At 45.4% G+C, this 25245-nt stretch overlaps 1 protein-coding gene and 2 non-coding genes across 3 annotated transcripts in view; 2 read left to right on the top strand and 1 right to left on the bottom strand.

Moving 5' to 3' along the window:
• SLC7A8 (solute carrier family 7 member 8) overlaps positions 1 to 25245 on the bottom strand; it is a 52759-nt gene that overhangs the window by 14709 nt on the left and 12805 nt on the right. The window contains exons 3-4 of the mRNA XM_061430429.1: positions 22481 to 22685; positions 21360 to 21511 (exon numbers count right to left, since the gene is read on the bottom strand). Coding sequence (XP_061286413.1) covers positions 21360 to 21511; positions 22481 to 22685 — 357 coding nt within the window. The remainder of the gene's footprint in view (positions 1 to 21359; positions 21512 to 22480; positions 22686 to 25245) is intronic.
• On the top strand, positions 5690 to 5797 carry LOC133256351 (U6 spliceosomal RNA). The gene has a single exon (XR_009739213.1). It is a non-coding gene; the product is annotated as a U6 spliceosomal RNA (small nuclear RNA).
• On the top strand, positions 15216 to 15322 carry LOC133256349 (U6 spliceosomal RNA). Its single transcript, XR_009739211.1, has one exon. It is a non-coding gene; the product is annotated as a U6 spliceosomal RNA (small nuclear RNA).

Below are 25245 nucleotides of genomic sequence, written 5' to 3'. Positions count from 1 at the left end.
TTGTGTGCTCAAGAGGAGCCCTAAGCAGCTGGTAGAATCCTGGATGTCGTCTTCCTGAACCTGATTTTAGGGTAACAAGGTTTAAGGGAATCTTTTGTTACTCAGCTTTTTCAAGTTCTAATTTACATTTAGTAAAGTTCATTTTTGTAAGTGTACAGTTTGATGAGATTTGACAAATGTATTCAGTTGTTTAGTCACTTCAACATCCTCTGTATAGAACATTTCCAACACCCCTAAAAGTCCTTTTTTATATTGTGCTCCTTTGAGGTCAGCCCCTTTCCCTTACCTCTGGAAGTCACCAATTTAACTTCTGTCCCAAAAGTTTTGCCTTTTCCAGAATGTCACATAAATGGAATCATACAATATGCAGCCTTTTGTGTCTGGCTTATTTCACTTAAAATGGTGGTTCTGAGATCCATTCATGTTGCTGTATACATTAATACTCCCTTTCTATTGTCGAGAAACATTCCACTATATGAATGTATTAGTTTTCTATTCAATAGGCAATGGACATTTGGGTGGCTCCCAGTTTGGGGCTATTATAAATAAAGCTGCTATAAGCACCTACACAGAAGTTTTTGAGTGGATCATTGAGGTCTTTGAGGGGAGTTTTCATTTCTTTTAAGTAAATTTCCAGGGATGGGATTTTGGGTCATATGGGGAATGTAGTTTGACTGTATATGAAATAACCAAACTGTTTTCCAAAGTGGTTATATCATTTTGAATTCCCACCAGGAATGCATACTCCTGTTGCTCTGTATCCTTGGCAGCATTTGATATTGTCAGCTTCAAAAGTCCGACCATTTCAAAAGAGTATGTAGTGACATTTCATTGAGGTTTTGATCAGGGCTGATCTCCTTCAGAATGGACTGGTTGGACCTCCTTGAAGTCCAAGGGACTCTCAAGAGTCTTCTCCAACACCACAGTTCAAAAGCATCAATTCTACGGCACTCAGCCTTCTTCACAGTCCAACTTTCACATCGATACATGACCACTGGAAAAACCACAGCCTTGACTAGATGGACCTTTGTTGGCAAAGTAATGTCTCTGCTTTTGAGTATGCTATCTAGGTTGGTCATAACTTTTTTTCCAAGGAGTAAGCGTCTTTTAATTTCATGGCTGCAGTCACCATCTGCAGTGATTTTGGAGCCCCAAAAAATAAAGTCTGACACTGTTTCCCTGTTTCCCCATCTATTTCCCATGAAGTGATGGGACCAGATGCCATGATCTTTTTTTTCTGAATGTTGAGCTTTAAGCCAACTTTTTCACTCTCCACTTTCACTTTCATCAAGAGGCTTTTTAGTTCCTCTTCACTTTCTGCCATAAGGGTGGTGTCATTTGCATATCTGAGGTTATTGATATTTCTCCCGGCAATCTTGATTCCAGCTTGTACTTCTTCCAGCCCAGCGTTTCTCATGATGTACTCTGCATAGAAGTTAAATAAGCAGGGTGACAATATACAGCCTTGACGTACTCCTTTTCCTATCTGGAACCAGTCTGTTGTTCTGAAAGGAGATCAGCCCTGGGATTTCTTTGGAAGGAATGATGCTAAAGCTGAAACTCCATTACTTTGGCCACCTCATGCGAAGAATTGACTCATTGGAAAAGACTCTGATGCTGGGAGGGATTGGGGGCAGGAGGAGAAGGGGACGACAGAGGATGAGATGGCTGGATGGCATTACTGACTCAATGGACGTGAGTCTGAGCGAACTCCGGGAGTTGGTGATGGACAGGGAGGCCTGGCGTGCTGTGATTCATGGGGTCACAAAGAGTCAGACACGACTGAGCGACTGAACTGAAATGAACTGAGAGACTAATGCTATTGAGCATGTTTTCATGTTTATTTGCCACCATCCCCATATCTTCTTTGGTGGCATGGGGGGCTAGGAGTCACAAGGATCCCATAGAAACACTAACAACATGGAACCTCCAAGGGCTGGCCAAGAGCTCAAAAGCTAGGTGATAGGATGGTTTTACTGCCACACTGCCTAAGCAACTTAGGGGAGCACAGGGGCTGCAGTCATCCAGCTTCCTGATGGTTATGAAGTACTTGAGAATATGGGAAAAAATTAAAATCCCCTTGTTTCCTCTTCCCCTGAAACAGACACCAGGATGTGCCCTCAACCTTCCAGGGGACAAGCCATACATGTAGCGAGACTCTGTCTCCTCAAGCCTCTAATCAGGCCTCAGATTTTCCTTGAACAGCTGACCAAGTTCTATCAACACCTTCTCCTGAAACTGTGCTTTTACTTTCCAAGTATTTTCCAACCTTACTTGATTCTGAGAACATCTCCTCAGGGTAAGGTCCTGACAGTATTATCCATCTGTAACCTTCCTCCCTGTGCTGTTTCTACCTGGGAACTTCCTCATCTTTCAAGATCCAGCTCAAATGTCACCCACACCATGAGTCTTTATTATTTTATTTTTCCTAACAAGGTGCCTTCCAGGTAAGAGGTATCAGCTGCATTTTGTAGACAAGGAACAAAGTTAATTCCTCCTTTCTACTCCCAGACCACTTTGTTAACAAGGCTGGCACTTATTTCTTTGTATTACAATTTTCTCTTTCTTTTTCTGTGTCTCCTTGTAGAAGTGCAGGGCTATGACTTTTTCATATTTTTAACCCCAGGGCATATCGTTTGTCACTGTTGTTTAATCGTTAAGTCGTGTCCGACTCTTTTTCGACCTCATAGACTGTAGCCTGCCAGGCTCCTCTGTCTGTGGGATTCTCCAGGCAAGAATACTGGAGTGGGTTGCCATTTCCTTCTCCAGAGGATCTTCCCAACCCAGGGATCAAACCCAAGTCTCCTGCGTTGACAGGCGGATTCTTTACCACTGAGACACCAGGGAAGCCAGGGCATATCATTGGTGCCTGCATATAGTAGGTGCTCAACAAATACTTAATACTTGAATAAAGAAAATGCCGCAATTCATCAATCCTCCAGTCTCATCTCAGTCTGCACTTTCTACAGTGGGCACCAATCTCCCCAGCTCTCCAGGAACCTTCTCAGTTGGTTTCACGTCGTCAAAACAGCAGCAGGAAGCATAACTTCAAGGGCAGGAACTCTTGATTCCTAGTGGAGGAGCTTTTATCCAAGATGGTGTCATATAATGAGAATCAAAACATGTTTTCAGAGGAAGGATTTCATGTGCCCGAATTAGGAGAACATTTTGTAAATGTTCCAGATGGGCTGAGATGTCCTGATACATACACATTATCTTGCTCAATTCAGTAAGGATTTCAGGATCACATGCCTGGTAACAAGTAATTAGGTCTGTAATCTCAACTCCTCCCCAGGCCCCTAGGTACAAGTCTGGGCCCTTGGGCCCCTGGAATTCAAGCAGATACAAACAATGACTAAAGGATAAAGGAGACTGATGTATGAAAGGAAGATTAGGAAACAAAACCCTTGTGACTCCAGGAGAGGTAAGGATTACAGAATGAGGAACCAGATCATGATGTCATCATGCAGAGATCATCCTTGCCAAGGGGAGGAGAGGGCAAAATGAGGTCACCTCCCCATGTGCCAGCTTAACCAGGCAGCCAGAAAGGCTTCTTCACAGTGTTCCTGGGGACATCGAGAAGTTTGAAAGAAAGGACCATTTGTCAAGTTAACTTACTGTGCATGTCTTCTGTCCTTCCTAAGCCTACCCCCACAAGAACCCAGCCCTTAACTAATCTTTAACCTCTAGACTTTTCAGGAATCTTTCAGACATAATAGGGACTTCCCTGGTGGCTCAGACGGTAAAGCGTCTGCCTGCAATGTGGGAGACCAGGGTTTGATCCCTGGGTCAGGAAGATCCCCTGGAGAAGGAAATGGCAACCCATTCCAGTACTCTTGCCTGGAAAATTCCATGGACAGAGGAGCCTTGTAGGCTACAGGCCATGGGATCGCAAAGAGTCGGACACGACTGAGCAACTTCACTCACTCATTCAGACATAATAGAGAAATCTTGAGAATAGGGTGGGGGAGATAGACTGCCTGTGACACTAATCTCCTTGGACAACGGCTGCAGCACCACCCCCCCACCCCGTCTGACCCTTGGCCCTGTAGGCAATCACAGCATGTGACTGAGGGGAGAGAAGGTACTTTCAGTCTCCTGGTACCCCAGGTTAGCCTCCCTCACAGCAGGCTGAAACCTGAGCTTCCATCCCAAGAGGAAAGGTCAGTGAGGAAAGGCAACACTTGCCAAGACCCTGCCTTCCTCAGGCATTCTGTCTCTGTCTATACCCAGAGTGCTTTCTGTTGCTGAGGGCTATGTCCCTGCTCTCTTTCCAGCCAGATCTTGAGTTCTGCATGCTAGAGATACAGTGACCTTAGGGAAGCCACATGTAGATGGGGATGAGGGGAAATTGCAGCTTGAGATGTGAGAGTCTCCATCCATCCATCCATCCATCCAACCGTCATCTACAAAGAACCTTACTAGATACCCTGGTGGGGGGAGCTATAAATAAGACACAAGTCCCTTCCTCTCTTTAGGAAGTTCACACTGTAAGAGGGGAGATGGCTGAGCTAAAAGATCACAAAGCAACATGATGACAGTAGAGCTCTTCACAGAAGCTTGGCAGGCATCCACACGGAGACCCTAGGTCAGCCCAAGGAAATCAGAGATGCTTCCTTTTTCTTTTCGCCAAGCCCCACAGCTTGTGGGATTTTAGTTTCCCCCAACCAGGACTCAAACCCGGACCCTAGGCAATGAGAACTCAGAGTCCTAACTACTGGACTGCCAAGGAATTCCCCAGAGATGCTTCTTATAGGTGAGGAAGATCCTAGCATTAGAGAATTTTTATAATGTGAGGCTAGCTGGACAAAATAAACAGGAAGACATAAGATGGGTTCTTGTGCATTGTAATCTGACTGTGTGGAGGGTTGCTGCTTCTCTAGAGGGCCCCATGGAATCCCAGGTTTCTCTGTATTTCTTGGGCATCTTCTCCTCTCTTTTTCTTTTGTTTCCTGGCTTATAAAAAAAAGGGACGGTGAAAGGTTATCAAGAAGATGAGACTTCAAGAAGATGCTGAAGTCAGGGGTTGGTTACTTAATCTGCCCCGTTTGAAAACCTTAATGTCAAGGTAATGGGAGAGAGACAAAAAAAATGAGGCAGGCAGGAGGAGGGGACTCAGAACCCAGTAATCTCTTACCCTGCCCAGAACCCAGGGCCTGGTAACTGCCATGTAGGTGGGAAAGCAGGGCTCAGCGCTTTCTGCCCTGGGAAATCTGTAGGACCAGCAGAGAGACAGAATCCTTGTCAGACCCATGACAGTGCCTGTGCCGATCTGGGACGTCCACCGGGAAGAGGGTAGGTAAGCTCCTGCTCCCTAAGAGAAGGTATCCCTCACCGCAGGCCAGTCCTGATCCTCAAACTCTGATTCCCTCACCCCAGGCCAGCCCTGATCCTCACACTGTGATCCCTGGGGAGTCACGAAGCCTCTGTTTCACTTTTCCCTCTGACAAGACACCGGAACTCATTGGGCCTGTGGTGGGCAGACACACCACCTCAAAGGTGTCAACATTCTAATCTTGTGAATGTTGCCTTACAAAAGGAATTTCACAAATGTGATTAAGTATCTTCAGGTGGGGAGATGATCCTGGATTATCTGAGGGGGCCCCGCCTCCTTATAACAGGCAGGCAGGAAGGTCAGAGTTACAAAAAGAGATGTGATAACAGAAGTCAGAGACGGAGAAAGGCTTGAGTGCTCACTTTGGTAGCACACACACTAATAAATTGGAATGACCAGAGAAGATTAGCATGGCTCCTGTGCAAGGATGACAAGCAAATTCATGAAACATTCCATATTTTTATAGAAAACAAATTTATGGTTATCACAAGGGAAAAGGGGATAAGGGATAAATTTGGAGTTTGGGATTAGCAGATACACAGTACTATATGTAAAATAAACAAGTTCCTATTGTATAGTCCAAAGAACTGCATTCAGTATCTTTTAATAAACTATAATGGAAAAGAATCTGAAGAAGAAAATCTGTAACTGAATCACTTTGCTGTATACCATAAACACAACACTGTAAATTAACTATATATATTTCAAGAAAAAAAGAGAGAGAAGGAGAGATTTAAAGATGCTATGCTTCTGGCTTTGAAGATGCAAAAGGGGCCACGAGCCGAAGAATACAGAAGCTGGGAAAGGTGAGGAAACAGTTCTCCCCAGAGCCTTCAGTGGGGCCTCAGCCTTGGACACCTTGAGTTTAGGACTTCTGACCTCTAGAACTGAAAGGCGACACATCTGTGTAGTTTTAAGCCACTAAGTTTATGGTAATTTGTTACAGCAGTAATAGGAAATGAATGCAGGGCCAGACACCACAGAGAAAGACAAGGACGCAGGGGAATAGCCTTCACGAGGCAGCACACGCCAGGGCCCCAAAGGAGTGCCTGTCACAGGCCTCACAGGACACCAGTTGGGGGTGGGGGGCGGAGCACCGGGAGCAGGCAGCGAAAGTGAGGTCACCAATGTGCTAACCTGGTTGGCGAACTTCCACATCACATGCTGTACATGATAGCATCTCAGCTCTTCCACCTTCTCTTTCTCCCCTTGGTAACTCAATACAGGAGTAAACAGGCTCACCCTAGGGTAACTCTATCTGTGCACTTCCTCTCAGATAGATTCAGGGCAAAAGACTCTTCATACTCCTTCATCCATCCTGGGTTCTCCCCCAGCCTCCTCCATAGTCCATACAGCAACAGGCCCATGTGCACAACCCAGACGCACAGACACACAGGCCCAAGAGTTACAAACCTCTTTCGAGGCCAGTGGAGTGCTGAGATGTTCACAGACACGAGTCCTTTGTTCTCTGTCCCCAGAGTTTGGTTGGTCTCCTAACTTTACGGACCAGAGGCTACAATCAAAGGCCATAAAAGATGTCACTATGGAGAGCCAAGAGATGCTCAGGAGTCGAGAGTCTAAGTTCATTTTTCCCTGCAGAAGGGAAAGGGTGGCCCTACTGTGTGCTATCTTGTCGCGGACGCCTCCGCTCTGCAGCTTCCCCAGGCAGAGTCCACCCCAACTGACTCAGGGAGTCGAGGTGCACAAGATCCAAGGGTTACAAAAGTTGGAAGGAAAGAATAGGAAAACATTTGGGAGACAATTTTACCTTAAATTAGTACATTATAGACTACCGGTAAAAGAAGCAATTTAAAATCAATCTCTCTAGTCCATTTTGAAACAGAACATCAGTGAATCTTTAACGTAAATAAATAAATCTTCCTTCAGAAAATCCTCTAAGGATGAATTAGGGATTGTGGGGCTGGTCTTAAGTCCCTAAGAGCATCACAGAGCCAGGGCTGTGACTTTATCCCTCTTCCCCTCAGCTCTATCCAGCAACACCTTGCGGGTAGAGGACCACACGGGTTTCTGGTGTCTCTGTCAAGTACAGATCAAGCCAATAGAGCTCAGAGCAACTTGTGTAAGGAGTGAAATGGTAGCAGTGGGGGTGGGGTTGAGCAGGTCTGAGGAGCAGAGGCAGAGATGGCTCCCTCGGAGGGACATGGCAGCCTGGGCAAAGTAAGAATGAGACAACATAGAACTTGAAGAACCCAATGGCCATGATGCCCTTCCCAACATGGTCACTTACTCTCTGGACAAGCCAGTCAAACTCTTTGAGCCTCCCTTCCCTATCTGTAAAATGGCAAGAAGTATGGTCCATTTTAATGCCACGAATATGCTCTATAACCGGTGTATGACTGTACAAAAGGTTACATGGTTATCCTTATTGTTCATAAGCTAAGAAACTGGAACTCAAAAAGAGGGCATGCTTTGCTCAGGATAATGCTGACAGTTGGCGGCAAAGCAGAGAAGATGGGAAAGGGGATGGTTTGGTGGGTTCTCGAGCTACCATATCACACATCAGGACCTACCCTGCAAAGCTGCATTGCTTCTCCCTTCTTGCTTCCTCCTCTATCCCTGATCCTTTGCCTCAATTTCTCATGTCTCAACCTTTTTCTCAGCAGGATGCTCACCCACAAATCACCTGCTCTGGGGTCCTTCAACCCAAGCTGTCTGGAAGAGTGGGCACAAAGGTGGATTAGGGGGCTACAGGAGTGGTGAACATAAGGTCAAGGCACTGCACAAGGAGCCCAGATGTTCAAGCTTGTCCATGTACCTTGGTTGCACCACCCATTCTGTACAGGAAGGAGTGTCCTACAAAAAGCAAGGAATGCTTATGTTGCTGCAGCTGCTCTACTCATCAGGTCCAGAAAAGAAGGAAACTTCTCTGTTCTTCTGCAGCCAACAGTGCACACACAGCCATTAACAACACTGCTGGCTAGGGTGATCCTGAGATCCTGTAACGGCCTGATGCACAGTAGGTGTTAATATGTACTGAATAGAGGATGGCTAGATGGACAAATCAATTCAGAAAATACTGAGGCTGCACAGGGCCACTGTGCTTCTCTAGAGAGTAAACATCAGGGTTTTTATATCAGGGGACAACCCCATGAAGCAGGGTGGGCAAGTACTGCTGATGCTAGACAGAGATGGGGGAGGGTACATAACACGGCTGTTTCTCCTTCCCCCAAAGGGCTCACAAAGCACAAGCTATCCCCACCATGACCACTGGATGACTGTCTTTAGGACCTCCCTTGCTTTTGGATAGAGGATTCTGGCTTCTTGCTCAGCTGGTCAGGCAAAGGGTCATTTCGTATCTTTAGCAGAGGGCTAATGAGCACTTTCTCACATGGATCCTCAAACCACTCTCGTTCCTTTAGTCAAGCCAGCTTCTGCTCCATGAACCACACTGCTCTGGTCTGATGGGTGAAAGTCAGGAAGAAGCCATTTGGCTAGGGGTCTGGGTTGACTGTTATAAGAGCAGTGCTGAGAGTGACACAGTTGGGGCTCACTTATAGATAGGTCTTGGTACTGAAGGGAGAGGTCTGTACCCTACTACCCAGAGGCATGGTTCCAACCTCAGGGGCAGTCAGAGAGACCCAGAACCTCATCTTATATGTGAGTGAAGTAATATTCTAGCTAATTAGTGCCAAAGACAGGACTACCCCCTTGGGTCCCCGTCCCTCCAATTCCCAGTTGCTTATTCTGCCACTACACCGGCCTTTCTTAAATCACATGCACATCATTCTTCTCCTCCCATGCCCACATTCTCTCCCCCTTGCTCCTGTCAGTGGTACCCATGGCCACTAGGGGCTCTGGGTCTGTCACCTGAAGATGCTGGCCAAGTTGCTTTCTGGGCAGCAGGAAGTAAGATGCCAGTGTGAAAAAGGGGGAGACTAGGATGGCTGTTCCTCAGAAACCAGCGGTTTTGTGTTTGCCGGTCCCCCAGGGCTTGGAAAATTATTTCCCACAAGCAGACTTTCTTTTCTGCCTTGTGTTCCCTCCTGTGGTCCCTTATCAATGTCACAATACATTTCTCTCCAACTCCGGGAACTCCACTTGGATTTCTTGGTTTTGCTGGCTCATTCTTTACTCAGGAGTGAGCTAGAGGCAGCTTAGCAAGGCTTGTTTTCCTTTAGCATTTCCAGAACCTGGGCTCTCTTTGTCTTTTCAGATAAGAGAAAGCAGGCAGTAAAAATGCCCAGCATGGCCAAAGTCCATAAAGACAGGTGATGAAGGAGAGAGGGAAAGATCATGAGAGACACAGCGGGGATGAAGAAGGAGGAGGAACAAAACACATCATTACTAGTGAGAGAGAGAGAGCATGCGTGCGTCAGCGAGCTTGAGAGGAGCAGAATACAGAAAGAAGGTCAGGACAGAAAAAAGAAAGATGGAATGTACTAAAGCAGGCAGCTGCAGAAAGGGAAGCTAGTGATGCCACTTGGTAGAAATCAGAACACCCTGTTCCCCTCCAGAGCTTCAAAATAAGCACCTTTCTGGGATGGAGCTCCCCAGCCCTCTGATGCAGCCGTAAATTTCACCTGGGTCATGGGCCTGCCAGAGCACTGATTTCTTGGCCTCACATTTTGCTGGGGCATGCAGCCTCCTGCCATACTGGCCTGCTCCCCTACTCCCTCCCTCTGGACCAGGAGCAAAAGGGGTAAGGTGATGCCCCTCCGACAGGTCCTCAGGGTGGTGCCCCCAGCCAGTGACTTCAATGCCTGCCGCAGGGGGTGTGGCTCCGCTGCGGTCTGTGACAGGCTGGACCCAGCTCTTTAGATGTGACTGGGCACGTGTTTCTAATTGTGGAAAAGCTGCTTCCCTTGGCCTGACTTACTTCAGCCGTTTCCAGATCCAAGGAGGTAACCAGTGCCGGCTGCCGGAAGACACTGACAGGCGAAGAAAACACCGCAGCCCCGTTTGAGCTCTAAGGCGCCCGACCTCGAGACTCGGATAAGATTCCAGCTCAGCCCACATAGGCCTGCCTGTCTTTCCTCCTCACAGACCTCAGAGAGGAAATTGAGGTAGGAGTTCAGAGACACAGAGCCAGCTCTCTGAAATCCTGGGCTCACTCAGAGTCAAGACATTTTTCATACGGGCTCAGGAGCTATTATAAAATCTCATGTCTCTGCCTACTTACCACAAAGGTTGGTGTTATCACAGGAGTGAAGGACTGGTGAAAGACAAAACCGTGAAAAGGAAGCAAAAACAACAACATCAAATGCAGTTCTTTCCTATCAACAAAGCTTTGATTCCAGCTCTGGGAAGGTGCATAGTGGGGCTTCGGAATAGATCTTGCCTACCACGCTACAGCACGTCTTCCCTTCTCCAGCCCTTTTCACCTCGAAGCACCAGCATCATTTTGGAAATCTCAGAAGCCCCTCTAAGGACAGATGTGCTGAGCCTGTGGCAGGGCTTCTCACCTCCAAGGACAAATAAGCAGTGGAGGAGGGGTGCACCCCTATGCTGGAGCTTGTGGACATCCGGATTCACACAGCTCTTCCTGGACACTTCCAGCTGAGCTCCTGCCCATGCTGCCCCACCCCCACCCCTTCCTTTCCTGGCTCCCTCTTACCCTTCCCTCTTATTCTGATCCCTCCCTGCCAGTTGTTGGACCTGAAGTTTCTGCTGAATCACCATCTAGTACTTAGTTCAGCCAAGAAACCCAAACACCCAGCTCAGCAGTTTACAAGAGCTGAGTAATTCTTCAGCATTAGCTAAACATGGCTCCTGAACTGGGGTGGGGGAGAAAAGAAAAACAGAAGACACAGGGAAAGCAGGGGAGACAGAACACACTGTGCTATGCTACCTGGAGGAGCCCCATTTAAGTCCTACCCATTAAAGAATACACAGAAGAACCATGAGAAAAAGGTCTTCATGACGCAGATAACCACGATGATGCAGATAACCACGATGGTGCAGTCACTCAACTAGAGCCAGACATACTGGAGTGTGAAGTCAAGTAGGCCTTAGGAAGCATTATATGAACAAAGATTAAGTGGAGGTGATGGAATTCCAGCTGAGCTACTTAAAATCCTAAAAGCTGCTGCTGTTAAAGTGCTGCACTCAATATGTCAGCAAATTTGGAAAACTCAGCAGTGGCCACAGGATTAGAAAAGGTCAGTTTTTGTTCCAATCCCAAAGAAGGGCAATGCCAGAGAAAGTCGAAACTACTGTACAATTGTGCTGATTTCACATGCCAGCAAGGTAATTCTCAAAATCCTTCAAGCTAGGCTTCAGCAGTACCTGAACTGAAAACTTACAGATGTACATGCTGGGTTTAGAAAAGGCAGAGGAACATCTACTTCTGCTTCATTGACTACATGAAACCTTTTCATTGTGTGGATCACAACAAACTGTGGAAAATTCTTAAAGGGATAGGAATACCAGACCACCTTACCTGTCTCCTGAGAAACCTGTATGTAGGTCAAGAGGCAACAGTTAGAACCGGACATGGAAGAACTGACTGGTTCAAAACTGGGAAAGGAGTACATCAAGGCTGTGTATTGTCACCCTGCTTATTTAACTTATATGCAGGTGTGTGTACACATGTGTGCTAAGTCACCTCAGTTGTGTCCAACACTTTGTGACCCTGTGAAATATAGCCCACCAGGCTCCTCAGTTCACGGGATTCTCTAGGCAAGAATACTGGAGTGGGTTGCCATGGCCTCCTCCAGATCTTCCCAACCCAGGGATCGAACCTGAGTCTCCTGCTGCTTCTGCATTGCAGGTGGATTCTTTACTACTGAGCCATAGAGCAAGCCCTAATATGCAGGTATATCATGCAAAATGCCGGACTGAATGAATCACAAGCTGAAATCAAGATTGCCAGGAGAAATATCAAGAACCTCAGATATGCAGATGATACCACTGATGGCAGAAGTGAAGAGGAACAAAAGAGCCTCTTAATGAGGGTGAAAAAGGAGAGTGAAGCTGGCTTAAAACTCAACATTAAAAAAACAAAGATCATGGCAACTGGTCCCATGACTTCATGGCAACTAGAAGGGGAAAAAGTAGAAGCTGTGACAGATTTTCTTTTTTTGGGCTCCAAAATCAATGCAGACGGGGACAGCAGCAACGAGATTAAAAGACCCTTGCTCCTTGGAAGGAAAGCTATGACAAACTTAGATAGCATATTAAAAAGCAAAAATATCACTTTGCTGACAAAGGTCCATATAGTCAAAGCTGCTATGGTTTTTCCAGTAGTCATATATGAACGTGACAGTTGGTCGGTAAGTCCCTTGGACTGCAAGATCAAACCAGTCAATCCTAAAGGAAATCAACCCTGAATATTCATTGGAAGGACTGATGCTGAAGCTGAAGCTTTGGCCACCTGATGTGAAGTGCTGACTCATTTGGGAAAGACCTTGATGCCGGAAAAGATTGAAGGCAAAAGGAGAAAGGGGAGGGAGAGGATGAGATAGTTATCTAGCATCACTGACTCATTGGACAAGAATTTGAGCAAACTCCAGGAAATAGTGAAGGACAGGGGATTCTGGTGTGCTGCAATCCAAGTGGTCAAAAAGAGCTGGACATGACTTAGCAACTGAATAACAACAACATTACAAGACATCCCTCCTGGCCTCCAGCCTCCATGACTGAATAACAACATTACAAGAATCTGCCCTCCAGTGCAAGGGACACAGGTTCGATTCCTGGTCGAGGAACTAAGGTCTCACACTGTGGGGCTACTGAGCCTGAGAGCTCTTGAGCAAGTACACTGCAAATATTGGAGCCTGTGTGCTCTACAGCCCGTACTCTGCAACAAGAGAAGTTTGCGTACTGCAATGAGAAGCTCTGGTGCGCCACAGCTAGAGAATAGCCCTTGGGCCACAATGAAGAGTTCGTGTGCCACAACCAAGACCCAGAGCAGCCAAACTGAAAATAAATAAATGAGTTCTAAAAACTCATTACTTTTCCAGCCCAGGCCTGAAAAATTCAAGCTATTTCATACCCCAATTCTCAGGGCCAAGAACAGTATGGGGCACATCATGGCCCTTGATAAATATTTGCTAAAGGAACAAAGGATTGTGATTCTCATTTATATAAGGCTGCCCCAAGGTCTCAGTCCCCTTCTGTTGTTCCAGAGAAGGCTTTTGAGCAACATCCTGGGTGGATTAACGCCCCAAAGGAAAACTTCCAACCAAAGACCCATTCAGCATCTCAGGGATTTGGCAAGGATGTGGAAGACAGAAATAGAACACACTGTAAACTGCTCATCACAAATGCTGGAGACAGTTAAGTAGAAACGTATTTCATTTGAAACATTTTTAATTTTGATTTGTAGATAAACTATATTTCTCCGGCTTAGCACTCAATCAGTCACATGGCCAGCTGACTCTGCTTCTACCTCTTCCTTGTTTTTGTCACCTTGTAACTTTGTTTTTATTTTGGGCCACCACCTATTTGGCCTGGAAAAATGCTTAGCCTGCTGACTTATCTCCCTGCCTCAAGTGTCATGCTCTTTTCTTCACTCAAATGTGGATCTAATCACGTTACTCCTCTGCACAAAATCCTTCAGTGGTTCCTTGGATGTAGACTGCTCTTCTCTGCACGATACCTAAGGTCCTTTAAGATCTGGGTCATGCACATGAAAATCTGGCTCATGTGCGCCTCTTCTGCCCTATCTCCTGTCTCTCTCCTAGGCTCTACCCATACAAAAGAACTCTCTTTTCTCCAAGGACTCGTTCGTTTCTCGACCCCAAGTCTTGACTATGCTCTTCCGCCTACTCACTGTTCTATTGTATGCCCAGATGGAGGCCATGGGTTTATCCTCCTAGACTTAGCTCAACCTGGAAGCCTTCCCCGGCGCGCCTCTGCCAACTCTGAAGCAGCTTTCTCTGTGTGGTACACACTTTTGTCATCATACTATATTGTAACTATTTGTAATTCCATCTTTTCGCTAACCTTTAATATCTTCCAAGATTCTGTATAAATAAAGTCACTCAAGATAGGAGCTCAATGTGATGATTAACTGATGGATTTGCAGTTTCTTTTTTTCTTGGAAATCCATGTGAACATGATTTGTTCCATCTGCCAGAAATCCAGTTAGGTGGGTTTTGTATTATTATACCCAGTTCATGGCTGAAATTTTAGATTGGGACTGTGAGGTCTCTGTGTCTGTTTATCTATTTGTATATGTCTATATGGGGCTTCCCCAGTGGCTCAATGATAAAGAATCTGCCTGCCATGCAGGAGACGGGGTTTCGATCCCTGGGTCAGGAAGATCCCCTGGAGGAGGGTATGGCAACCCACTCCAGTATTCTTGCCTGGAGAACCTCATGAACAGAGGAACCTGGCAGGCTGTCGTCCATAGGGTCATAAAGAATCAGATATGACTGATGCGACTTAGCACACATGCATGCACATATGTCTATACACATATGTTATAGATGTGTGGTATTTTCTACCTCCAAATGGTATTGCCAAAATTAGTTTGTAAAAGAGCTCTATTTAACTGACTTAAAGAAAATCAGGTGCTTATTTAAGTTCTCAGAAATATAATAGAAACTAGCCCTAATGAATTTCAGCTTCATGTGACCTGGGAAAATACTCAGTATTAAAGCTAGTCTGTCAGTTTAATTAATACAGACATGTCTTTAGAGTTATCAAAATTAAGAATAATCTTTCGTTGTACCTAAGTTACTACAGATCAAAGATGACCATGTTACCTCTGTTACAAAATTGGTCAGCAAGAAAAATAACTTGAGATGATGATTGACTTTGTCTAATGTCTCATCAAGTTTTTATGAGTAATTTAAACATTAATTGTTGGAAACAACTAAATTAAATAAATGTAAATAGGACAAGAGTTTTTAGATAAACTCTTCAATAATTTTTTTATGTTTTATGGTGTGCCTACTTAAAAACAGTTTGTCTAGTGCTTGCCTTGGCAGCACATATACTAAAACCGGAATAATACAGAGAAAATTAGCATGGCCCTTGTGCTAGGATGACCAAAAAAAAAAAAAGTTTCTCCAAATCTTTTAGTAATTTAAAACTTTGGAGTTTTGCTAAGTTAAATGATGGGGCTTCATTGAATGTCTTTATCACTTCCAAGTAAGATAAAATACTGAAACATTAACTGCTAAACTAGTCTAAATCTTCTGTCTTATTACAGAAACACTAAAGAGGTTTGTGTTTATTAAAAACATGTCTTGTACCACATTGGAAAAAAGCATTATATTATGAGGTAATGTATGTTTTTAGAAATTATGGTATGCATTCATGAGTTTGCCAGTCCAAAAAAGTAAACAGAACAAAACACTGTTATAACAGTTTACAATTGCTTAACAAAGATGAAACAGTTATCTTTTTTTTTCTCCCTATCTGATGTCTCCAGTATGTGGAAAGTCAATGAGTATTCTTATTTTCATGGCAATATAGCTAACTGTATAAGTTCAATAAGAATCTGTTCTCCCTATAACATGATACAATTAGAAACATTGGTTACATTACCAGGGCTTTGACTGGATTGTCAGATTTGAGAGAGACACGCATAGAATTAGATATGACCAGACAGCTTTAAAGAACTAAGATTGACTTCGTGGAGCCATAAAGCTCTTTGGAAAGACAAGCTGGTACCATGACTTCAGGGTTCCCATCAGCTTTACCTGGTGAGTAAGAAAGATTCCTTCTTGGCAGGTGCAAGAACCTCAGGATAATTTTAGGAACCTCAAGGAGACAAAAATTCACCCAAATTCATAGGTATTACAGGTGAATCTAATGTCATGTTCAGTGTGGCTTCCTGGTCCTGAGAGGCAATTAAAAGTTCAATCTGGTGATTCCTTATGAAAAAGTTCCGGCAAAGCATGCTTTTAAAAGCCTGGACTTATGAAATAATCAGGCAAAGTTTAATAAAACTAAATTTATTTTACAAACAAGTTAGTCTTAATTTGGCTATCTTTGGTAAAGATGAAGGTGATTTTAGAGAGAGAAAAAAACTTATGTTCAATGGAAACTATAATACATATTTATGGACATTAGAATCTAATTCTGTTAATCACTTTTGAGGTTTTGTTTTTCTACCTGTAAACTGGACTAGATCCTGAATTCTTCTAGTTTCCTCAAATATTTGGCTATAACTCCCCAAGTAAGGTTTTCAATTTTTCTCTCATTTCTGACTTGAAATCACTGAGAACCAAAGCTGTTGTTTTCTTGAAGATTATGAACTGGAACTGAACAGCCTGATATACACTTAAGAGAGCTCACATTTAGATAGTCTTTGTGCCTGTTGCTTTGCAAGTCATTCAGGAAGTTTACCTGAATACCAGATGACATCACCAGAGACATTTCAACCAGCAAAAGATGCTTAGAGCCTAACCTCTACAAGTCTCAGCTGGTGACTCTCAGGATTCAGACACTGGGTTTATAATTTGCTCCAGCCATCAATCTCTTTTCTTCTTTGTCTCCATAGAAATGCCTCTTATTAAATACCTGGTTGCTTATACTCTGTAGGCCTAACTTTCAGTGCCCACCTGTATCACTGCCTCCTGACATTAGTAACTGAACTGACCTACTGTTAGGATTAAGAGATTGGTTCAATGAGATATAAAGCAGTCTATCAACTCTGGACTGTGAAATTTCTAGAGAAAGTTTCAAAGGCAAGACTGTAGGGGACCAAGATGTGCCACCCTAAAATGTCTCTGGCATGCAGATTAGTTCAAGCTGCAAAATGATCAAGGCCCACAAGACCCAGGAAGAAATTCTGCCCTTCCCCACAACTGCTTAAAAATAATTTAGATAGAGGACTGTTCCTGGAACATCATCACATCATCACCATCACCAGAGATCCTATAAAATACAGGCTGGGTGAGGGGGAGATTAGAGATTAGAGTCCACTTTCTGTTCCATTGTCTCCACCACCCCCAGCAAACATTTACTTTTCATTTTCATGTCAATTACCTTCCTCCCTTTGAAGTCCTAAACTTTTATACCAACATTCTCTTTTGTACCATCTTCAGGTATTACCATCAGGTAAATACCATCTTCAGCTAAAGTGAGGGTTTTGGCCATTTGGGCATATACTCACTTTTTCTGGATTTCTTCTAAGTATACATGTTAGTAAACTTTTGTTTGATTTTTTTCTTTTTAATCTGTCTCATGTCAATTTGGGCTTCCCAAGTGACACTGGTGGTAAAGAACCCGCCTGCTAATGCAGGAGATGTAAGAGACATGGGTTTGGTCCCTGGCTCAGGAAGATCCCCTGGAGGAGGGCATGGCAATCCACTCCAGTATTCTTGCTTGGAGAATCCCATGGACAGAGGAGCCTAGAGGGCTACAGTCCTTGGAATCGCAAAGAGTCGGACAGGACTGAAGCGAATTAGCATGCAGCACGCATGTCAATCTAATTCTTAGACTAGCCCGAAGAACCTGGATCGGTAGAGGAAATTTTCTTCCTTTCCAACACTCCCAAGGCTGATGAGACACTAATAAGCTTTGGGGACCAGAGAAGGGCAAGAAGGCAACCCTGTCCAGTTAACAGAGGTAATGTGTATAGTGCATGGGGATAAGACGTTTAGGGCTGGAGAATATGAAACCTCAAAGGAAAACGAACTGAGAAAAAGGGATTTAGAAGTTAGGAAGGACCGCTGAATCTTCTCATGTCAAGGGAATAATTTGCAAGAGATTTTCAAAACAACACACGCAAGTATCTATCAAAGCATCTGGAAACTTTCTGAAGAGGAATCGCAAAGCAACTGAGGGTTAAAAGTAATACCAACAGTGAAAAGCCCTTAACCTTTCAAATCACTCAAGAAAGAAGGATGAGAAATCTGAAGCTCTGGAAAACTAGCTTCTCAGGAATCACAACAGACAGACAGAAAACAAGATAAGAAGTTTTTTTGTTTCTTTTGCTTGTGAAATGCATGCAAGTTACACTTTTCTCCTCAGGGGGAAAAAGGAGAAGGAGCTTCTTTTGTACAAGGCATTCAGGAAGAGGGGGACTTGAATGAGAAGAAAAGATTCCAATTCAGACGCAGCATGTAACCCCAGCCCCAAAAGAGAGGAAGGAGATCTGGAGCTGCCTGAGTAAAAGGTGGCCCAGTCCCCAAGAGAGAGGGGACAAACAAATCCTGAAGGAAAAACCACAGTTAGGGAGGAGGATGTACAAATGAGGTACCTTAGAACACATTCCTTCTGTGTCACTGGGACCACTTTGTTTATAACTAGGGACTCAGGTAGTAGCCACCAAATGTGGCTAAACAAAGAAAAACACAAGCTGCAGAAGTAACCTGTCAAAATGTATGTCTGTACATTCACATGTGAGCGTTGAGAGATGCATTTTACTTAGAATTATAAGGATACCTGTCCACTGTTACCAGGGCTTTTGGGCAGAGGAGAGGGGTAATGACAAGAGGAGTCTTTCCTGGTCAACTCTCTTTATATACTGAGTCTTTTACTTTGAGAATATGGTCATTTACTTATAAAATAAGAAATGAAGACAAGAGGGAAGGAAGGAAGGCAAGAGAGAAAAATAACCAAGGAAATCACAAAAGGAAGGTACCAAAACCAAGTTTTAATCCCTCCCATTCTCCTAACTCCCTCCTCCCACTGATATGCTTGCTCTGGAGAAGGGAGAAAGGCTTTTCATTTAATTAAAATATAAAAGATTTTCTTTTTTTACTGCCTGGTGGCTAGGGATATTCTGCTGACTTAGCAGTGAATAATCAGCTTTGACCTAAATAATAGAGTAACTCAAAGTGGCAGTTGCAGTTGCATAAGCTTGAGCCAAATCTGCAGTTTCTTCTCTCTCCCTCTCCTCCCCCCATCACTCCCTCCAGGCTCTGAGCAGGCAAGCCAGTTACAGCAAATTCTTTCCACCTTTCCAGCTCTGGTCATTCCTTCCATCATTTCTCACCCGATCTTTTCCAAAACTCTAGAGTGTCTTTGTGCAAGGAGTCACCCACCTAGCCTTAGTGAGTTTGGGGAATGCAAAGAAAGCAGTGGGGTCTGGCTGCCTGAGGAACTCTGCTCTTTCTCTCCGAGGGAACAGGCTGAACAGTCTCAGGGTTCTTGACTTCTAGATGAAGGGTAAGGGTGGCCTTTAGTCTGAGACACTTAAGCAGTATCAGCAGAAAAAAGGAAGCCATGTCTGTGTGTACAGACGCTGATACAGCAGTGGCCAGCACTCTGTGGTCCCCCTTTCCACCCCCACTAACCTGTCTGATGGCAGAAACAGCCACTGTTCCCACATTCCCACACCCTCTTCCCCCTCCTCTTACCTCCCGCAGTTCCAGATCCAGCCAGCAAGCAAGGACCAAATGACTATGCTTGTGACTACCCTCAGTGACTAAATAGGACCACGAGTTGCCCCACACTGTGGTACGAACACTCTTGTCTCAGGCAGTCCTTGTCACAGCAACCTACAGCACATGTGCGCTTGCACCCCCATCTCACAGGAGGCAGCTGGTGACCTGGTCAAGCGCTGGCTGCAGTTAGAAAGTGGTGTGGAGATGCAGGCTCAGGCAGCATGGTTTTGGATCCCACATTCCTCTGCCTCCAAATTAACGAGCACAATGAATATGCTCCAAACAAGTACGCTGACCTCACAATAACACTCGCCTAGATGTGGAGTCTATTCCAGGGCTGAACACCACTGCCAAAGTGGGCACACCTGCCAAGAAGATCACCACTCAGGTCCCACCCCAGCCCCAGGGTGGGTGAGTGACCCCTCCTTCCCCTTCCCACCAGCAGGACAGAAGGAAGTGTCAAGACCTGGGAAAGAGTATGACCAGGATGGTCAATGCCCTGAGCTGAGTGATGTGTGTTGGAAGGCATGGGAAGGCAGGGACAAAGCGGACTCTGGAAGAGGAACCTCTGAAATAGTCCAAATATTTACTTTAGAAATTAGGTATTTTTGGTTACAAGATATAACATATCCCAATCCATTGAGATCCCTGATGATCAGAGATTAAGTGTTGAGACTTCTGGAAATACAGATTGCCAAGCTTCTCTATGAAACCTCTCTAAGAAGCTTCCCTGGTGGTCCAGTGGTTAAGACTCTGCACTTCCAATGGAGGGGTCATGGGTTCAATCCCTGGTTGGGAAAGTTCTGCATACTGCGTGGCACAGCCAGAAAAAAAAAGCCTCTCTAACCTACTGCAGCTCATAGCGACCTTTTCCCCTTCTCAGATTTTTTGCTGCAATTGAATTCCAATCATGGAATCTGCCTATGACTTTTCTACCTAGTTAGAAAATTCATGACAGGTGGAGAGCATGGATGTGGCATTTGTTTTCTCCCAACTCACACCTGTACACTCTCCTCACAGAGAGGTTTAAGATGTGAGCTGGCAGGTGGAGGCAGAGGTGGAGAGGCCAGAAAAGTCTTCCCAAGAGCGGCAGTGAGCCTCCAGCATGGTGCATGTGCTGGAAAGAGAAGGAACAATCTTGGCTAATTCACTTGCCTGGCTCCACTTCCTTTTCTGCTCAAGGAAAATGTAACACTAGCCCAGCTTACCTTATGGATTTGTTGTGAGGCTTGGATCAGATAACACATATGAACGTGCTTCATATATAAGTAAACCCTGCCAGTGAAAAGTATAGTTCTTCTGAACAGTTAATTTTCTTCTTTTTTAAAAAAACAAATAATCATATATGGAGGGCTTCCCAGGTGGTGCCAGTGGTAAAGAACCCGCCTGCCAATGCAGGAGACATAAGAAACACGGGTTTGACCCCTGGGTTGGGAAGATCCTCTGGAGGAGGGCATGGCCACCCACTCCAGTATTCTTGCCTGAGAAATGCCATGGACAGAGGAGCCTGGTGGGACTCGTAAAAAGTCAGACACGACTGAAGCAACTTAGCATAACACAATTATATGTGGAATCCATTTGTCCACAGCAGGCATATTGGAAATTGAAAAGTAACAAGGCATAAAAACAAAAGGAGCAGAGGAAAATAAAGAAATATATAAATAAAAGGAGAAGAGGAAAAAAATAACTAAAAGGAGAGGAAAGAAAGAGGGAGAGAATGGAGAACCAGATCATGAGGAAGACACTGTCCTCAGCGAGGCCCAGATGGTACTTACATAAGCAGAGGGCAGCGAGGAGGCGAAGGCCAGACTCTGGGGGGAAGCAGGTGGGGAAGAGCGGCTGCAGCACGTAGTTGGAAAAGGTGAGGGCGATGACAGCCTGGTTGGTGGGGTAGATTACCAGCACCGCGATCCACAGCCTCAGGAACCTGCGGGGGAACCAGATGGAACTTGAGCCAAGATAGGAATTAAGACCCCCGGCCCCACCGCCAGGCATGGCAGGGATTCAGAAGCCATCAGGGGAAGTCTGGGCAAGTCATCGAGCAGTGTTAAGAGAGGCAGGTGGGCTAAAGGGATGCTTTTCCTTGTTGTTTTCTGGGATGCTGAGGAGCCCAGCCCCTGTCTGAACGAGACACCCAGCTCTCTGTACTGACAGTAAATTGGTTTAACTAGTTCCAACCAGCGTCTTAGTGTTCCTTCTCTCCTCCTGCTCCTTTCATCGTTTCATCATCTCTTCTCTACCACTCTGGCCCCCAGAAGCCACTGGTGGAAAAGAAAATCTGCAACCCCAGAATCTTCACAGTCGGGGTGTGCTAAGGGTGTGGCCAGTTGAATGAGTATTAAGTGGGTGCACTGAGTGGAGTTTGAAGAAGTGTCCTCCATACCCTTGAGCTCCTTGGTTAGAACTGAGCTCTTCAGTATCTGGGCTGTGGGGGCTGAGAAAATCAGGGACACCACCTACTTATTTTTCAGGATAAAAGGGCTTTGTTTTTGTGATGTGCTTTCCCTGGGCATCTCTAATCACAGTTGTCATTCAGTTCTACTTGTTCTCACTCATACAATCTTGCTCTCTAAGGTCAACAGAGATTAAGGGAATTCCCTGGTGGTTCAGTGGTTAGGACTCCACACTTTCACTGCCAAGGGCCCAGGTTCGATCCCTGGTCTGGGAACTGAGATCCCACAAGCCACAAGGTGCAGTAAAACAGAACAAACAAAAACCCTAAACAGAGGTTAAAACTACAGCCTGGTTCCTCTGCCACTCTGAGGGGGATCAAGGGGACACAGGCTGAACTGGCAACCATGACGTGGAGGAACCCCAAGCTCGCACCCTCCTCAGCACACTGGACAGCCCTGGCCTTGGCTTCCCAGACCACTTAGTCCCCCCACTATTCTCTTACCCGGCCAGGCCTCCAAAGATGTCCTTGACATAGGAGTAGTCACCTCCAGATTTGGGGATGGTGACCCCGAGCTCAGCATAGCACAGGGCTCCCACAACTGTGATAAGGCCTGTCACGATCCAGATGATGAGAGCCAGGCCCACAGAGCCGGCATTCTCTAGCACACCTTTGGGCGAGACGAAGATTCCAGAGCCGATGATGTTCCCTGTGAAAGGCATCAAGAGTAGTGGGGAGACGAGGGAGTCAGTACAGTTGGCAGACCCCGGCACGGTGGAGGCGGTCTCACCTTTGATCTTAGGCAAAATGCCTTTGGGATGCACAGATCCCCTCCGGGCAGGTGTATCTAGCAATAATTCTCCTTAGCAGGGGAAAGACCAGCAGACAATGGACATGGAGGTCAGGAACTGGTCGGGTATTTTATATGCGTCACGTAAGCATCAGGACAAGCCGATGGAGTCAGACATCATTTCTCTCATTTTACAGAGGAAAGTGAATTGCCTAAGTCTACACAGTAGTAAATGGTAGTGCAAATTTAACTTCCAGGGCGCTCCGACTGGGCCAAATGTAGTCTAACCAGACTGGTGACAAATGCCTTACTTAAGGCTGGCTGGAAAAGGAAAAGCTGTAAAATGGGCAGTTAGAAAGCTTTAAAAATGAGCTGAAGGGTAATACCTTTGGACAGACTGTGGTCATACCCCGTGTCTGGGGGTTTCCAAGACCCACAAGTATGGACAGCACTCCTGGAGGCTGGCCTCTACCCCAGACACAATAGCCCCACCCTTGGTGAGGAGCATGAAATAACCCTAAAAAAAACAGCTCTTGTAGTTTAGGAGTTGTTTGTCGGGACGCAATATGTGCAAAGCTCTATATTCTTCCAAAGGTCATTCCCCTCCACTGTTTCATGTGCCTCTCACAACAACTTCACAGAATTCAGGAGGAGAAAGGGCAGGTGTTCCTATTTCACAAACCAAGAGACTAAGACACAGAGGGGTTAAGTGGCTTTCTCCAAATTCCACAGCTACTGATGGGTAAAATTGGATCTAGAAGTCAGTCTCCTGATGCTTAATCCAAGGGTTCTTTCCACTAATCCACATCGGTTCTGTGTATAAGGGGTTAGTCTGCTTGCGACAGGTGAGGCTGGCCCCAGGGACTGAATGTTGGCTGCTGGGATGTGTGTATGCACAAGGGAGGAACAGGAGTGTGGGGGCAGCTCCTGGGACGTTTCTTCCCACGCTCTCCATTGTCCGTATCTTACGATTCCAGGGGTCAGGGTACAAGGGTCAGGTGCTTTGAAAGCTCCCTCTTCCTCTTCATGCCCCACCCCACTGTACCAATGACAGCCTGAGGGAAGAAGCAGACACTAAATGGATTCAAGTCAAAATGCAGAGCTGGAGTACTGGAGGCCAGTTGGATTTGACTGTTCTGAATTCCTACCATCTCTCTTTAGTGGTCTGGAACCAGTTCTGGACAGATCGAGATGCAGACTATGGGATTTTATGCTCAAATTTAAAAAACTGACTTTTAGATCTCAATCACAGCTCAGCCTCAATCCAGTCCTGAAAACTTTCACTTCTAAACCAAAATTCAATTTTTAATTCCAGACTGTGCATCCAGGTTATTTTAGTCAAAGGGGAAGAGAATATTCTCATCCTGAAAGCAGTAATATTTCATTCTTTTGGGATGTAGAATATGCTGCCCCTTTTCAGACTAAAGAACTGCTCCTTGAGATGAGTAACGAGACAGGGGAGGGGCCAGGAGGAGCCTAGGAGCAGCTACAAGCAGGGAGACTGAAATACCAAACTGGAGAGCCTAGGGACACAGCTAGATTGAAACGCAAAGATGGCACATTTATGACTCAAACAGGCCTTTTTTCTCCTAGTGTTAAGCCATTCCAACAGAACAGGGCTACACAGAGAAGTGAAGCTAAAAGAAGAAACAATCCCTCATGTTTAAATTTGTGTTCTAAACATCAGGCAAAGAGATACAGAAAAATGAAATCCTGGGTGCCCCCAGTTCTTAAAGGCTTTTCCTTTTTTGGTATTTTTTTTTTTTAAGTTCGAGGCTTGGAATGAGAAGCTACCTCTCAACCCCCTTCTCAACTCATCTCCCACGTGTGCTGTGCATGAATGCTGGGTCAGCAGAGACTAAAGGGCCTCCTGGTAGCATCCTAGGACAGTCATCGTCAAACGACCCTTCACCTGCCACAGTGAATGTGAGATGGGGTTGCTGATAGTGCTAAAAGTAACACTAAACTCCTTGCCTGGCAGGAATTTATCAGAACAGTCATCTGTAGGGCGTTTTAAAGCCAGCCAAGAAGAGAGCAATAGAAGGTTATAAAACTAGCTCAAAGACTTGAAAAAGTAATCAGTATGGGACAAAAACAGGGTTTGACTCCGGTTTTTAAGATGCCGAAAGGGGTCGTGGGGCGATAGTCAGGAATTTCTCAGCACCAGGAAAAGGCTGTGGATGTTACTGAAAAGATCTCATTTTCTCAGTAATGAAGAATGTTCAAGTTCTACTTCAGGGGTGTTAGAAAACACCCCGGTGGAGATGAGTGAACATTTGGTTCTCCTGTTTTGCTCTGACATTTCCAGAGCACGTGCCCCACCCTGTCATCCCAGGTGGAGGGTGGGCGGGCCAAGACCAACAGCCCCTTCTGGGTGTCTGACCACTTCCTGTCTCCACTGATTCTTGGATAATGTGTCCTTCCATGGAGCTGTATAGCAGATGGTGAGGCTTGGCACTGGGACAAGAGTTCTCCCCGT

This window comes from Bos javanicus, chromosome 10 (assembly GCF_032452875.1).
Source record: "Bos javanicus breed banteng chromosome 10, ARS-OSU_banteng_1.0, whole genome shotgun sequence".
NCBI classification, from domain to species: domain Eukaryota; kingdom Metazoa; phylum Chordata; class Mammalia; order Artiodactyla; family Bovidae; genus Bos; species Bos javanicus.
The sequence above is the reverse complement of the archived record's forward strand: the minus strand, read 5'-3'. Positions and strand labels throughout refer to the sequence as shown.